We start from the raw sequence: 17,183 nt of genomic DNA, 5'->3' as shown, positions 1-17,183 counted from the left end.
ACTAATACTCATATTATGTATGGTAGTGACATTTGTATCTATGTAGGATTTGATTCAGCAACACTCTTCAAGACTGATCAGGAAGAGAAACTTACAGCACAATAAATCATTAGAATGAACACGTGCAACTACACCACTTACTTGGATAAAGTTCTTAATCACCTTAGGTGCCAGCAAATATGTCTTAAAACTTTGAGTCAGTCCAGACTTGAGGTCAGATGTAGTTCAGTGCACCAAGCACAGGTGCTCTATACATGGTTAGACTCCAGAGAGGAAATGAGCTCACAGAAAGGAAATGCAATATGGCTGACATTTACCTACACATGTTTCATGGTCTGCCTCAGTGCCTTCAGGGCAAGTTTTCCTAATAGTCCTTCTACTCCTGGAGAGAGATGCTCTGCTGTTCCTATACTCTGAGTAGGAGCTGTAGAGCTGTGAGTGCTGTCTGTAATGCTGCGGAGGTTGATAGTCGCCTCTCACAGGGGAGAACCGCACAAGGTTATAGCGACCGTATTGAGTGCCCACATTCGACAGCCTCTCCAATCCAGCGCAAGATTTCCCATCCCCTAATAAATGTTGTCCTGGGGGACAGACACACTTGAAGCTGCCCGGGGTGTTGGAGCACTGATGTGCACAAGGTTTTGGTACTTGCTCACATTCATTAATGTCTGCTCGTGTGCCATGATACATAAAAGAGAAAAAAAAACATATATACACACAAAACAGGGATAAACAACCAGGCTGTGAAACAAAGCAAAGACATATTACTCTCCGACCATAATCACTTTAATCACCCAGTTATGGATACTTAGAGTTTGTGCCTCTTCTTAAGCACTGTTTCATATGTACATGTTTTACTTAAACATCCACACTCCGGTAGGTGGCCCAGACACTAGTTCTGGAAATCTATCCTCTTCTTACTTTTCTCTTATGGCCTTAAGGCCCAATGGGCTGTTTCATCCTTGTCCTCTTGATTTCAAAGCAAGCTTGTACGTGCATCCATTTGGCTTAAGCTTTATACACATCTTTATGTGTAACATGCAAGATTATTCCATAGTTCAACTTATTTTAGGCTAGCACATATAGTAATAGATTTAATTATGGAAATACTATAAACCCCACACTCACTTCCTGAATCAAACTAGGTAAGGACATGCTGTATAATTAAAAATATTTTACCTTCCTTCCAGAGTAAAGACACAAAAAGGATAGAATCCAAATTAGTGTAATTTTAATGAAACAAAGATTATTTAAATGTCTCTGTGTATCAGCTAATAAATAATATACGTACACTTGAAAGTTTTCCTTTTTTAATACTCATGTGTACATATGTGCTCTTTCCATGTGTTTATGGGTACACTCAGAGGCCAAATGAGGGTATTAGCCCTGGGAGCAGGAGTTGCAGGAATTTGCAGGCTGCTTGGTGTGGGTGCTGGGAACTGAACTTGGGTCCTCTGGAAGAGGAGGTGCATGCTCCTAACTGCTGAGACATCTCTCCAGCCCTTTCTTTTTCTCTTTTGACTAACAATTTTTCAGAGATATTTCTGGCTTTCCTGGTTGGTTGGCAGTGTGGGAAACACTAGGGCCTCTAGATCTAGTTTTTATGAGTTTATAAATATCTGTATGCTTATTATTTCTTCATATAGATGAGCTTTGTCTGTGCACACTGATGGAGCCCTCATAACTTGTTCCCTACTTAGGCTGTAGGAAAGCTCGTGTCCACATAAAAATTGCCTTACACCACACCGCTTCCCGTTTCATAGTTTGAAGAACATCTAAACTCTTTACTCTGGCCTCTTTATCGTCTGCCCAGCTGTGCCCTGACAGCCAGGCCCTGTGGCCATCTGAGTGTGGACAGTGTGCATCCGTCTGCAGGGCTTTAGTCTGTTTTCCCTTCAGCACTTGCTCAGACCTGTACGTACTGGCCGCCCGTGCATTTCACTCTCTAGAGCAGTGCCTCTCACCCTGGCTGGCCTCACTCTTTCCCTGGCCCTGTTCGATAGTCTTAGATTGTTTATCACTACATGAAACTTCACTTGTATTTTTTTTTCTGGGAGTCCATTTCTCCTCATGGAAAGGAAACACCATGAAGGCAGAGACCTGCATTTTAACGTTTAGTTTTAACTCCACACAGCTATGACCATCACCCAGAACAAATCAAATGCTTGGTAAACTCATCTTCATATAAAAGAGGAACGAATACTGATGCTTTGGCTCAAGTCCAGTCACCACTAACAACATCGTGTTGTATAAGGAACTCTACCTTGAATACAGAAGAACCTGAATTTAAAGGCTGATGGAATCTTAATTCTGTTGGTACAGGGAGGGCTGAAGCTGTACGTTGAGTTTGCGTTCAACTATAGTATCTCCACCAGTGCATCCAACCTTCCTACAGTTAGAAGTTTAGATGCATGGATGCTGGCATAACTACAAGCTTGAAGCATTTCTGCTTTGAATTATTAATTTTAATTTAATACTTTAGCTAAGCACACTTTCCTTATAGATATTAAGGGGGAAAAGACACAGAATCACATATTTGGTAAGATAAAAGCTCATTATTATTTTTGAGAATTTTAAAATGTTGTTTTTCTTTTTACTTATATGTCAACAAATAAAGTGTTTCCTTGCATCCCATCCTATAAGTTGGAAAACCAACATGATAATCAGATATCAAAATGAAATTCTTTAATCTATTACCACAGTGGCAGGAAATATCAGAAAACGTTTAAGACAAAAATAATTATTTTGTTTTTGTTTTTGCTTGTTCCCAGTCTTAGCCTGTTCAAAGTTTACTAGCAGAAAACTCCGAGTAAATAATCACATTTTATTTGTGTCTCAGTTTATCCATAAAATAGGAAAAGCTGCCTTTGTCTGGCATAGAGCTTTTGACAAAACACCCTCACACAGTTTAGTACAATGCTCAGCAACTGCACTGGTTGCTATTCCTTGAGAGAAATGAAAGCATGCTGCCTAGGACTTGTATCTTAATGATCAGAGCAATATTATTCTAACCAGCCCCAAACTGGAAATGATCCAAGTGTCTGTACAATAATATGTCACTAAGCAATAAAAGAGACCAAAATGCTGGTATATACAACAGCAATATTTCACACATGTACACATAGGTCAATACATACACATACTATTTGGCAATCAAAATAAATGTTTTTGTTTTGTTTTGATTTTAAGTTTGTTCATTTTACATCCTGATTGTAGCCCCTGCACTCATCACTTCCCAGTCCCACCCTTCCTCCTTCATCCCCCCTCCCCCTCCCCTAGTCCACAGAAAGGGGGAGTCCTCCTCCCCATCATCATAATTCTGTTTTAAAACCTATTTAATGAACATTTTAAACTCCTTAGCATAATGACTTTACTTTCTTTGTCACTCGGTACAATGTTAGATATGCAACTACTAATCCAAGTACTGAATAAATAAAGACTCCACTCCATATATCACTGTAATGGGTGATCAAGAAACTCAATTACAGGATCTACACATTATACATTATGTAATGTAAGCTATAATATCTAAATATAAGAATAAAATGATGTTTTACACATTTCTGCTATTAATAGATTAATTTATAGAAATGATGCTGGCTTGAACATTTGTTATGTGCAAAGGACTATTCTGGGAGCAGTATAGAAACAGAACTAATTGAGCCTTTACAGAGGAATTTGCAACAACCTGTTTAATTGATAAATAAGGCAACCACGTTTAAAAACAGACCATGAGACCCTAAGGGCAATAGGAAAACTCCATTATTTAAAAGCCTATAAAGTGTTTCACTTCACTTAAATAATCTGATAAGGAAATTTTAATAGCTTAGTTTCTTGATTACACATATACTATTTTTTAAAAGTACATGGTTTCTCTCTCTCTCTCTCTCTCTCTCTCTCTCTCTCTCTCTCTCTCTCTTTCTCTCTCTCTCTCTCTCTCTCTTTCTCTCTCTCTCTCTCTGTGTGTGTGTGTGTGTGTGTGTGTGTGTGTGTGTGTCTGTGTGTCTGTGTGTGTACGTGTGTGTAAGACAAAGGAGTACATGAGGTGTGCTCCTCTATTACTTTCTACCTTATTGCTTGAAAGCTTTAAAGCTCGTGGCTTTGCCTAGGCTGGCTGACCCAGGAACTTGCAGTAACTACTTGTTTCTGTTCCCTAGCACTATGGTTTATATTTAGTCCAATGACTGGCATATAGAGAACACTAGATATTGTAGACAATGTAATAAATACCACTTCACTTAAATTGTGTTTGTTGTAATCTCTTATGCTTAAAATTTCACACTATATATAAATATATTTCATACTGAATAAAATGTATCTATGCAAACATTTATGTCATGTATATAAAGAAGTAATAAGATAATCATGAGAATCAAGTTGCCATGGCTGTTGAATTGGAAGTTCACTTTGACATATGCATTATATAGGAAACACTTAGGAAATGGCCTAATATAATTTAATATAACTTATAATTATATTATAAATTAAAGTCAATGTCAAGTCTCTAAAGTAGTAACCAGACTATATTATGACTTACCTAACCGACTTATATATCTTCTAAATGTAACAGGAGAGCATGACCACAGGTGACTTGTAAGGCTAGGTAACCCTATCAGTCGCTGTACTACTTTGGAAGTGTTTTTGTTAACTTACCAGTACAGGGTCTTCCAACTCCTTGGGACCGATAACCCCTGGGGCATGCACACCGGTAGCTGCCTCTCGTGTTCTCACAAATTTGGTTATATCTGCACTGATGGGTCCCATCTTTGCATTCATCGATGTCTACAGACACAGAGGCAATAAAAAGCAACATTTCTTCTTCAAACCTGGTCGGCATACTTAGAAATCACATTCTGTTGGTTGCCAAGGTTTGTGTTTCTCATCACGTCACTGGGATTATATTAAATTAGGACTGAAGATTTGGAGTCAGTAAACGTGAGCTCGAACCTCAGCACTGCCACTGTTAACTGCCCTCCCCACCCCCTTGTTTGCTACTGTGGAAAGCGTTTTGTTCTCATCTTTCCTTGTGGTTTTGTTGCTTCTCTATAATTCTCTACACCTCCTTTGGGAATCTCATTTGTGTCCTAGAGGTCAGTGTGTAGGCAGATTTGGAGCCGTAGAGCCACAACTGTCTCTGATCCCCAGGTCCACGGCTGCAGCTGCCAGCTGGACACCTCCACTTCCTCTTCTGACCTTAACTGCAAAGCTAGCATGTGCGCCTCTTACACTCTCTTATTTTTATTTTTTATAGCAACAGCATTCCTTTGAAGCCACCCTGGGTGATGATATCAGAGACATCTTTAAATTAATTTTTGCAGTTGGGTAGTTCTGTAACCTTCAGCAGAGGCCGTAAATCTTCTTTTTCTTTTTCTTTCTTTCTTTTTTAAATTAATTTATTCTGATGACAACTCAATTGCCATCCTATACCTTGTATCCTCCCATTCCTCCCTCCCTCCCTCCTGCTTTCACTCTATATAGTCATAGGCTATCAAGTCTCATCTTGGTAGCCTGCTTATTCTTTCTTTGAGTGCCATCAGGCCTCCCTACCAAGGGGAGGTGGTCAAATATGGAGCACCAGAGTTCATGTCAAAGTCAGTCCCTTCTTTCCACATAACTGTGGAGAACGTCCTGTCCATTGGATAAATCAGAGTAGGGGTTTGATGTTTACTCCTTGTATTGTCCTTGGTTACTGCAATAGTTTGAGCAGACCCCCCCTCCCCGGGCCCTGATGCACCCATCATGATGTTCTTCTTGTAGGTTTCTAGGACCCTCTGGGTCCTTCTATTTTCCCATCTCCTATATTTCTCTCACCTAGAGTCTCAGTAGGATGTCCTCACATCTGTCCCAATCTTCCAGTAAGTGAAGGTTTTCGTGGGACATAGAGGCCGTAAATCTTTATACTTACATTCTCGCCAGGCTAGACTTGTGCTGCTGCTTATTATTCTGACATCTCAGTTCATGCCATTGCTAGTTATCTTAGACCTAATTATAGGGTCAGTAGTCCTAAAAGCAAACCCAGCTGCATGCTACTGTATGTGATGCTTGGAGGTGGTTGCTACTCCACTTAAGGGAAATAGTTACCTATGTGCATAGTGTTAGAGCTAAAAAGTCTTTGAGAAGCGATAGTCCAATATACCTGTCTCCAGAAGTTCTTAGGTATTCAAAGCCTTCAGGTACCTCAGTTATCAACCAGTGGTCAGTGTGTCGTGTCTAGCAATTTCTTCTGAGTACAGGGCTTTCTTGCCTACTCCATCCTGCTATCAACACAATTATCAGCCCAGGACACCATCATTTAAATATGATCATCTCCATGATGTTTCTGATAGTCATGCTTCTTACATAGGATCACTTTCATAGGCACTGTTCAATTCTTTTTACATGTTTTTTTAAATTGAAAAATAACAACCTACGTGTCCCTCTATAGAAGAATGGATAAAGAAACTGTGGTACATTTACACTATGGAATACTACTCAGCTATTAAAAACAAGGAATTTCCAAAATTTGTGGACAAATGGATTGAACTAGAAATTGTCATAATGAGTGAGTTCACACAGAAGCAAAAAGAGCTAAATGGTATATACTCACTTATATGGAGACACTAGTCCAAGGTGTACGTCCCCATGAAAAACTGTACCTACCAGAATAGTGGGTAAGAGGGGAGGACATCCTATTGAAACTTTAGGTGTGAGAAGCCTGGGAGAAAGAGGAAATGGAAGGACCCAGTGGGTCCTGGAAAACTACAGGCGAGTCTGGGCCCTGGGGCCCTCCGCAAACTGTGGCAACAGCCAAGGGAAAAAATAGGCAGTAAAAACCTTGAACCCCTACCCGGACTAGCCGATGGACATTCTCCACTGTTGAGTGGAGAAGGAGATCTAACTTTCACACAAACTCTGGTGCCCCATATTTGAACATGTCCCTTGGACGGAGATGCCTGGTGGCACTCAGAGGAAAGATAATAGGTCACCAAGGAGAGACTTGATACCGTATGAGCATATTCAGGGGGAGGAGGTCCCCCTCAGACACAGACTTAGGGGAGGGGAGGGGAGTAGGGGGGAAGTGGAAGGAAGGGAGGAGTGGGAGGATACATGGGATGGGCTAACAACTGAGATGTAATATGTATAAATTAATAAAAATGTATTTAAAAAATTATTATTAAAAAAAAAAGAAAAATAAAGTAATTCATATTACATCTCATTTGCTATCCCATCCCATGCATCCTCCTCTCATTTCTCCCTCCCTCCTGCTTTCACCCCATTCCCCTTCCCTATGGCTGTGACTGAGGGGGACCTCCTCCCCCTGAATGCACTGTTCAATTTTATTTGTACTTTTTACGGGGTTTCACTCTATCTTGTATTGTAGAGTTTCCCCATACTTTTTGACTGGCGAGTAAACCAAATTGACTCTTTGTTTTCATTTATTATTATATTTCCTCATTGTGTGTGTGGAGGCTGCTCACATACCACCACACATGTGAAGTCATAGGACAACTTGTGAGAGTCGGACCTCGCTTTCCACAGTGTGGGTCCCATGGGTTGTGCTCAGGTGCTTGGGCTTGACTACAGAGCTCTTTACTTGCTGATCCATCTTACTCACCTGCTTTGTTTTTAATCAGTCTCTGCTGTTTCTAGCCCTACCAATTTATGTAGGCTGGTACGGAATAGATATGCAAAGCAAAACGTAGAAGAAACATAACTTATTTTATAGTCTAAACTGAAACAGAATAAACTACAAAGAGTAAACTTGAGGTAAATAGAATTTATATTTATTTTTTCTCCTTGATTTAGTATTTAAAGTAGTTCTAGAATAATTATATATTTTTAATAAATATCTACAAATATTTCCTGACCTTGCTGTGATTTCTAAGCAAATGTGCTAAATTTCAAGTTAGAAACGACATGAGTTAATATTAATTTGTGTGGATATTAAACTTTGAAAAAAATGTATGATACATGGGAGCTCAAATGGACATTAGTCCATTTGGGATTGTCCTTGTATGCCATTAGGTTGGGTCAGAGGAACTGATGGAGAAGTCTCTTCTTGTTAACCAAGTTTACCTCATCACTGTATTCTAAATAAATCCATTGCTTAACTTGTTGGTGCTAAAGAGTTCTCTGCCTGAGAAAGAGGCTGGCACTCACCAACACAGGTCCCGTTTTCAGCCTTGGTCATTCCATTTGGACAAAGATCGATGCACTTATAGCCACCACGGGTGTTCTTACAGTGCTGGTCTGGTCTGCACACGTTCTGTCTGCATTCGTTCACATCTTGATAAAAAACAAAGGTAATACAAACTAAAGGATTGATTCCATTTCTCTAGAGAGAAGACTCCTTTGGATTTTAAGGTGATTATAAATCAATATGCATGTGTATCACACAATTGCTGCATATGATAAAAGCATTTAAGTCTAACAAGGTAGGCTAGCTCACTTTGCTTTAAATCAGAATGACAAAGTATTGTTATGGAGAGCTGGGCGCCATGCTTGTTACTGTCCTTAAGAATGAATTGCTATCTATATACATATGTATGATATAAACAATGTATATATATGTGTGTGTGTGTGCATGTATAAACTTTTAACGTGTATACATACACGCATATATACATATATGTTTATACATACATTTAATGTATGTGCATAAATATGTGTATACATACACATACACATTTATATATAAACTTAGTGTGTACACACACATATCTATCTATCTATCTATCTATCTATCTATCTATCTATCTATCTATCCACACACATACACATATTCATGTTGTAAGACCCTAGTGGCCTTATTCAAGCATAGCATGAAGCGAATCCATAAAATATCATTTGATTCTGTTTTTGTACAGATTACAAGCATGGGCACGGCTGATGGTCTATATTTGAATAAGTCCCAGAACACAGCATGTGCATTTAGACAATTCAGCACTGAAAAATTAGAGGGGTCTGGAAAGATGGCACAGTGGGTAAGAATTCTTGCTGGGAAAGCATAAGGATTGAGGTTTGAATTTCCAGAATCCATGTAAAATCCTGGTATGGCTGCATGTGTACCTATAACCTCAGCACTCTGGGGAGGTGGAGACAGGAGGATTGCTGTGGCTTGCTGGATCTCTAGCCTAGCTGAAAAAACAGTGAGATCCAGGTTCAGTGAGAGAGTCTGTCTAAAAGGTATAGGGGAGAGAGAGCTATAGACCAGTTCAGTCATGTGATGTTCTCCTCTGGACTCTGCAATGTGCACACAAATGCACAAATGTGCATGCGCACACACGCATGCGTGTGTGTGTGTGTGCGCACGGGCACACACACACACACACACACACACACACACACACACACACACACACACACAGAGTTACCCCCATATCATCACTGTGCATTCAAAGCAAGTATGTTACCGATGCATTTTCTGCCTTTGAGTTGATAGCCAGCTTCACATCCACAATGGAAACTTCCAATGACATTGAAACACCGCTGGTGACAGGGGCTGGATTCCTGACATTCATTAATATCTGTTAAATGAAACCAAGCTTTCAGTATATGTTGTTATAAAACCTAAGTTAATTCATTCCAAATGTTTAATCATTTACCAATCCCGATGACGATCATATTTAAGTTCAAACTAACCTCCCTCATGGATTTGGTCTTGTCGCCTCACCCACACAATTAATAAAATTAGCTGCTGGCAAGGGATTCTTTCCCCAATACTTTTAAACATAGATATTTGCTTATGGTTCAGAACTCTGTTGGCCAAATTCTGGCCTGTTGTAAGTATTTTACCATGAGGCCCCCATCCTTGTTTCTAGGAATTTTTAGCTCTGGAATTTTGTTTAAAGCCTGGAATGAAGATAGAAGAAAACAAAACAAAACAAAACAAAGCTGAATGCCTTTTGCAAGTGGTCCCATTTCTCTGTCCTTGCTGCTCCTCTCCTGACCGGCTCTGTGATGTGGTGTCTGACTTAACTTTAGCAGCTCTCAGCTCCTTGTCTCCAGTCACTGCCAAACTCGTCCCAATATTACCTGGCTTGCAGTGGACAGAGGAGGAGAACGCAAAGTCTCTGCTCTTGTTAACACTTTTTACCTTCTCAGTCCTAGAGGAAGAGAGAAACCCTTTCTCATAAGAAAAATCTTTCCGAGCCTTGTACCTCTGAAGCCTGCCTTCTCTTTTGTCACCAGCATGAGGATTGTAGGGCACCAGTGGTTCTCCTTGTGTCGGGTGTTGACGTCTTACCTTTCTCTTTGCCCCTGGGCATAATGAAGCCTCTCCTATGGTCATGCAATCCCTCTCCTAGGTCATATATACCTCAAGCTCCTGCCTCTTCTCTGTTGTTCAAGCCACATCCTTCAAAAGAGCAGTTGTTATATTCAGGCTCTCTATTCTAAAAATCGAGACTCTCAATATTCCTTATTTTGTGCCTATTTCTTTTTGAGAGCTTCTAATCTAGCCCTTGAAAGGCACAAGTTATTCAAGTTATACATGGTTTTATGTGGCTTGGTTTTCTCATTCTGCACGATGGCTCACGGTAAAAAGGAATCACCTCCCTTTCTCTCCCTACTATTTAATTTGGGATCTACTCTTTTCGCCCCTGTGAAAAATCCTGACCCCAGCTTCATTAGTAATTGCCAAAACTTTGAAGCAGCCATGATGGTTTTTAGTAGGTGAAAAAAATAAAGTGTGAAGCATGCATACAATGGTATGTTACTTGGCCCTAGAAGAAATGTACTGTGAAGCCAAATAAAGCCATGGAGGAGACTAATCACTAAGCAAAAGAAGAAAAACCTGTCTCAAGGACTGTACGCTGAAAAATTCCAGCAATATGACTTCTAGACAAGGAAAAGCTATGGAGACGGTAAATAAAGCAGGGCTGGAGAGGCAGAGGTGGACTCGAGGGGATCAGAGGATTCTTAGGATCATGAAGCTACTTTACTCATATGAAGTTGTGAAAGGCATAGAATGCTCAACCCTGAGAGTGAGTGGGCGCAAGTTCGAAGTATAGAGTCTGAGTGGTAGTGTATAATGCGGTTCATCAAACATAACACATGCAGCACGGTGCAGCGGGATGCTGGGAGCGCAGGCGTGTAGGGATGCTGGGAGTGCAGGCATGTAGGGATGCTGGGAGTGCGGGGTGTGTAGGGATGCTGGGAGTGCGGGGTGTGTAGGGATGCTGGGAGTGCGGGGTGTGTAGGGATGCTGGGAGTGCGGGGTGTGTAGGGATGCTGGGAGTGCGGGGTGTGTAGGGATGCTGGGAGTGCAGGCATGTAGGGATGCTGGGAGTGCGGGGCGTGTAGGGATGCTGGGAGTGCGGGGTGTGTAGGGATGCTGGGAGTGCGGGGTGTGTAGGGATGCTGGGAGTGCGGGGCGTGTAGGGATGCTGGGAGTGCGGGGCGTGTAGGGATGCTGGGAGTGCGGGGCGTGTAGGGATGCTGGGAGTGCGGGGTGTGTAGGGATGCTGGGAGTGCGGGGTGTGTAGGGATGCTGGGAGTGCGGGGTGTGTAGGGATGCTGGGAGTGCGGGGTGTGTAGGGATGCTGGGAGTGCGGGTGTGTAGGGATGCTGGGAGTGCGGGGTGTGTAGGGATGCTGGGAGTGCAGGCGTGTAGGGATGCTGGGAGTGCAGGCATGTAGGGATGCTGGGAGTGCAGGCATGTAGGGATGCTGGGAGTGCGGGGCGTATAGGGATGCTGGGAATGTGGGCGTGTAGGGATGCTGGGAGTGCAGGCGTGTAGGGATGCTGGGAATGTGGGCGTGTAGGGATGCTGGGAGTGCAGGCATGTAGGGATGCTGGGAGTGCAGGCGTGTAGGGATGCTGGGAGTGCGGGGCGTGTAGGGATGCTGGGAGTGCAGGCGTGTAGGGATGCTGGGAGTGCGGGGTGTGTAGGGATGCTGGGAGTGCGGGGTGTGTAGGGATGCTGGGAGTGCAGGGTGTGTAGGGATGCTGGGAGTGCGGGGTGTGTAGGGATGCTGGGAGTGCGGGCGTGTAGGGATGCTGGGAGTGCGGGGTGTGTAGGGATGCTGGGAGTGCAGGCGTGTAGGGATGCTGGGAGTGCAGGCATGTAGGGATGCTGGGAGTGCGGGCGTGTAGGGATGCTGGGAGTGCGGGGTGTGTAGGGATGCTGGGAGTGCGGGGTGTGTAGGGATGCTGGGAGTGCGGGGTGTGTAGGGATGCTGGGAGTGCGGGTGTGTAGGGATGCTGGGAGTGCGGGGCGTGTAGGGATGCTGGGAGTGCGGGGTGTGTAGGGATGCTGGGAGTGCGGGGTGTGTAGGGATGCTGGGAGTGCGGGGTGTGTAGGGATGCTGGGAGTGCGGGGTGTGTAGGGATGCTGGGAGTGCGGGCGTGTAGGGATGCTGGGAGTGCGGGGTGTGTAGGGATGCTGGGAGTGCAGGCGTGTAGGGATGCTGGGAGTGCAGGCATGTAGGGATGCTGGGAGTGCAGGCATGTAGGGATGCTGGGAGTGCGGGGCGTATAGGGATGCTGGGAATGTGGGCGTGTAGGGATGCTGGGAGTGCGGGCGTGTAGGGATGCTGGGAATGTGGGCGTGTAGGGATGCTGGGAGTGCAGGCATGTAGGGATGCTGGGAGTGCAGGCTTGTAGGGATGCTGGGAGTGCGGGGCGTGTAGGGATGCTGGGAGTGCAGGCGTGTAGGGATGCTGGGAGTGCGGGCGTGTAGGGATGCTGGGAGTGCAGGCGTGTAGGGATGCTGGGAGTGCGGGGTGTGTAGGGATGCTGGGAGTGCGGGGTGTGTAGGGATGCTGGGAGTGCGGGGTGTGTAGGGATGCTGGGAATGTGGGCGTGTAGGGATGCTGGTGGAGCGGGGCGTGTAGGTAAGTGAAGAGGGAATCAGAAACATATAAAACTCTACTTTCTGTCGATTAAAACAAGATTTACTTTAAGTTTAACTCATGTTTATGAGTGTACGCCTGCATGTGGGGGTACATGTATGTGAGTGCTCAAGGAGACCAGAACCATCAGATGCCCCTGCAGCTGGCATTTCAGGAGGCTGTGAGCTATTGGTGCTGGGACCCAAAGTCCGATTCTCTGAAGAGCAGTAGGTGCTCCCAACAGCTGAACCATTTCTCCAGTCTTTCCGCTAAGTTTTTATTTAAACTTCACACTGATTTAAAAACAAAATGTCTATTAAAATAATATAAGAGCATCACAGTCTGCATTGAGTCTTGGGTGTTGTGTAATGGATACTATTAGATTGTGTTGTATGCTCTGCTCCCCCAAATGGTAAGAAGCAAATGCTATTCAAAACTACTGTGCCACAGATACTATAAACAGCTACGAAGCATCAGATTTCCAAAAGAACCTGTCAGGCAACTTCACTTACAAAGCATGTACACCGTGACTATCCATATTTAACTTCTGAAATAGCAGAGTCCCACCAGCCTTATAGGTCCTGGTTCTTTCTCTTTCATCTGCTATCTGTTCTTTTAAAAGGTTCAAAGATTCAAAAAGAGACTCCACCCAGCAGGGGACCAGGACAGATACTGGGACTCACAGTTGGATGCTGGGCAAAACACTGCAAATTGTAGGGGGATGGAAGGACAGGGGATAGGGTGGGGGCATGGAGGATGGGGGGTGTTGTCAGGAGCTCCACAAGGAGACTATCAAGGCTGGTGGATCTGGATCCAGGGAGCCCTGCACAAACTGATGCACCAACCAAGGACACTGCAAGCAGAGAACCTAGACCCCCTCTAGCCAACAGACAGCTCATTCTCCATGTGGGGAAAGGTCGGGGTGGGAGCAAGGGACTGCCTCTGACACGAACTCTGGTGCCTCGATTTGATCACTGCCCCTTGACTGAGAGGCCTCTGTGTGAACACAGAGGAAGGGGATGCAGGCAATCCAGATGAGACTTGATATCGAGGAAGACTCCACCTGTCAGAGGTCTAGGGGAGGGGACTAGGGCAGAAGAGGGAGCGAGAGTGGGAACAGGAAGATAAGAGCTAGGGAATTACAGTTGGGATGCAATGTGAATAAATTATAATTATAAGGAAAGAAAGAAAATTCAGAAAGTCTAACCTTTGGGGTTAGAAGGATGGCTCAGTGGATAAAGGGCTTGTAATAATCACGAGGACTGCAGTTTGGCTCCTCAGTGCTTACATAAAAGCTGGGTAAGTGTGGGTGAGTGAGGTGGTGTGGGTGTGGTGTCTGTGTGGGTGTGGTGTGCTGTGGTATGGTGTGGTGTGGTGTGATGTGTGTGTGTGTGGTGTAGTGTGGTGTGTGTGTGTGTGTGTGTGTGTGTGTGTGTGTGTGTGTGTGTTGTGTTGTTGGGGAGGTAGAGACAGGATCCTCAGGGATAGCCAGCTAGATATATCAACTAAATTAGTGAGCTCAAATTCCTTGAAAGACCTTGCCTCAGTAAAAAAAACAAAACAAAACAGTGTTAAGCAATTGAGGAAGACATTCAATGTCAACCACTGGGTTTCACATGCATGTATGCACGTGTGCACAACCACCTTATATACCCAAACACATATGAGCACACAAATCCATATTTTTGCATAACACACAAATGCACACATACACATGTGCACACATGCGCACACGCACGTGCACACACACACATACACACACACACACACACGCATACACACGTCATACCTTGACAGCTAAGCCCGTCAGAGGTTCTCCGGAAGCCTGCTCCACAATGGACCACACAGCGATAGGACCCGATGGTATTGTCACAGTCCTGACCAGCATGACAGATATGTCCGCCCAAAGCACACTCATCGATGTCTACAACAGAAGAGCCATAGAACTGATGGGAGTTGGAAGCACAGCTAACTTAAGAACTTGCTGTGACATAGGAGTTAGAAACCAGACGATATTTGAAAATACCAAAGAATAAGAAAGACTGAATTTTTTGGTCGAGTCATTTAAAGTGAGTTAGAAAGTTTACAGTAGCATGATGTGATGTATTCATAAACCAGTCATGGGATTAGAGTACTTATAAATCAGGAGACCTTCAGTGAGCTATCCCAGACACCCCTAGTTTCTTAGTGCCCCTTTAAAGGTGATGGCCAGCCAATACTTTCTTTCTTTCTCAACCCAGTGAGGACTTTCCTGTTTGTTGCAAAGCTGTGAGCAGAGCATTCTGGAAGAAGGCTGGCCTACCGTGTTTTTCTTAGTAAGGTTCTCTTGGTCATTGGATTTAGCTTTGATACTACCTTGGCAGGTTCTTCCATCCGCTGCTATGGTGAGGCCTTTGGGACAGGAGCAGTAATAGGCTCCTATGGCATTGTGGCAAGTGTGGGAGCAGGGGTTCCCTGCTGTGCACTCATCTTCATCTGGGAGAAGAAGCAAAATGGCCCGTCAGTGTGCAAACCTCCTGCTCCCTCCCTAGGGGCTGTTAAAGTCTATGAAAATAACCACTTCTAGATGCCTAGGAGTCAGAGCAAATATAACATAAGAATATCCTAAGTGACACAGAGTGGAATTACTATGGGGAAATTAACTTGAAGTCTCAAGGTTATTGTTGATGGTGAGTACATGTTTAGATTTTGTTTTAAAACAGAAACGATAGCTAAAATACATCAATATTTTCTGTGCCTGGAATGCAGTTGCAACGTGTTCTCCAAAGACAGAATTTGTAAGAGGCTGTTCTCTTCTTCCATGACAAATCTGGAGGGCAGAGATTAAGGGAATGATCTCAGTCACCAAGGCCATTGCTGCCACAGCTCAGACTTGAGTACAGTCTAAACATTACGCAGGTCAGTGGAAGAGCAGCGCTCCGCGTGCCAACATGAAATCCTAGGCCATTTACTAAGCTGTGGCTTGCTGCATGGGAGTCTATTGCAAGAGTGCCTGGTGGGACAAAGCTGGACCCATGGTGGCTTATGGGTCCACTGTCTCGTCTTGTCCCACGAGGGAGCAGTTCTGTGGTTAGACAAGTTTGTGGTGGATCACTGACAGCTCACAGAAGTGCCACTGGAGAGAGATGAATTGTCTCTGTTCACTCTATTCTGTGCTTGGTCGCACCAGACTGTGGCCAAATTGAAGGCACATGGGCTTTGTCATCCCACTTAACCTCGAATGTTGTCTGCCATTTGATACAAGGTGATCTTAAGGAGTTTATTTAACTTCTCTACAACTCCATTACCTAGCTATCAAATGGAACATTTGTAGGCAGCTGCGATGATTAAATGCCTAGGCAAATGGAGACAGAAGTCCATTAAGAGATATTTATTAGTCGAGCCAGAGAGATGGATCAGCAGGTAAACGTGCTTGCTGCCAAGCCTGCTGACCTAAGTCTCATCTGTGGTATCAAATGGCAGAGGGAGACAACTACCTCTTATGGGGTTGTTTTTCCCCCCTTTTTCGTCATGAGCCATGGTCTGCCTGCTCTCATACTAAATAAATTAATGTAAAGGAGAGATAACTATTGCTGACATTATAATGAAATAAAAATACTTCATCCATTCCTATACTCACCAGCACAAAAGGGTCCAACAGAGTCTAAGGTGAACCCAGAGGGGCACTGGTTACTGCGATCTCCTGCCGAAGAGAGGAAAGCACAGTTAACTGGCCTGTTAGAACACTGGCCCTTTTCATCCCAGTACAGCCTTGCCTGGGAAGATGTCAAAGAAGAAACAATAAAAGTACAGCATTGAGAACAAACAAGAAAGGATAAAACTATGCTTTTTCAACCAAGAGTTAAAAGAATTAGTCTAGAGACTGTTGGTAAGCTGACACTGGAAACATGCTTTCTGTTTAAGTTAGATACAGCAATAAAAAGGAAACAAAATATGTTATTCTGTAATAGATATAGAGAAACCCAAGATAACTGTGTGTGCCAGCCACAGGTAGAGGTGTATACTGCGTGCTAGGCACTGGTACACTTTCATTGAAAGAGGAAGGATGCTGTGTGCAAGCAACTGAAATCTTTGCCTCAGTGGAAATCCAACATTCTAGTCAAAATCCCCAGGTTTTTTTTTTTTTTTTTTGGGTCTTCATCACTTGCGATGCTCAGAATCTTGGCCAAATTTCTGTGTGCAACTGTTTTCCTGTTCTAAACAAATGAAGCAAGGACAACGGGCAGGTTGAGCTAGAAGAAACTTGAAGTTGATGTTAGGAAATAGGTGCCTGAAAGGATCTTTTCTGAGGCTGTTCAAGGGGATAGAGGCATGGGGGTGGGAGTGGGAATAAAGGTGGATGGAACCAAAGCATCCTGGGCACATACTACC

General features: G+C 43.8%; 1 protein-coding gene across 3 annotated transcripts in view; it reads right to left on the bottom strand.

Moving 5' to 3' along the window:
* The window catches only part of HMCN1 (hemicentin 1), a 494,329-nt gene that overhangs the window by 13,675 nt on the left and 463,471 nt on the right, over window positions 1–17,183 (bottom strand). For 2 of the 3 annotated variants that reach the window (XM_084782016.1, XM_084782014.1), the window contains exons 98-104: window positions 16,432–16,494; window positions 15,168–15,287; window positions 14,602–14,736; window positions 9,393–9,506; window positions 8,140–8,265; window positions 4,654–4,782; window positions 318–668 (exon numbers count right to left, since the gene is read on the bottom strand). In XM_084782016.1, the coding sequence (XP_084638142.1) occupies window positions 318–668; window positions 4,654–4,782; window positions 8,140–8,265; window positions 9,393–9,506; window positions 14,602–14,736; window positions 15,168–15,287; window positions 16,432–16,494 (1,038 nt within the window). The remainder of the gene's footprint in view (window positions 1–317; window positions 669–4,653; window positions 4,783–8,139; window positions 8,266–9,392; window positions 9,507–14,601; window positions 14,737–15,167; window positions 15,288–16,431; window positions 16,495–17,183) is intronic. The other variant, XM_084782015.1, reaches the window with a different exon arrangement.

Source organism: Acomys minous, assembly GCF_964271855.1.
Source record: "Acomys minous genome assembly, chromosome: 1".
In the NCBI taxonomy this organism is placed as follows: Eukaryota; Metazoa; Chordata; class Mammalia; order Rodentia; family Muridae; genus Acomys; species Acomys minous.
Note: the sequence above shows the minus strand (reverse complement) of the source record. Positions and strands in the feature narration are given on the sequence as shown.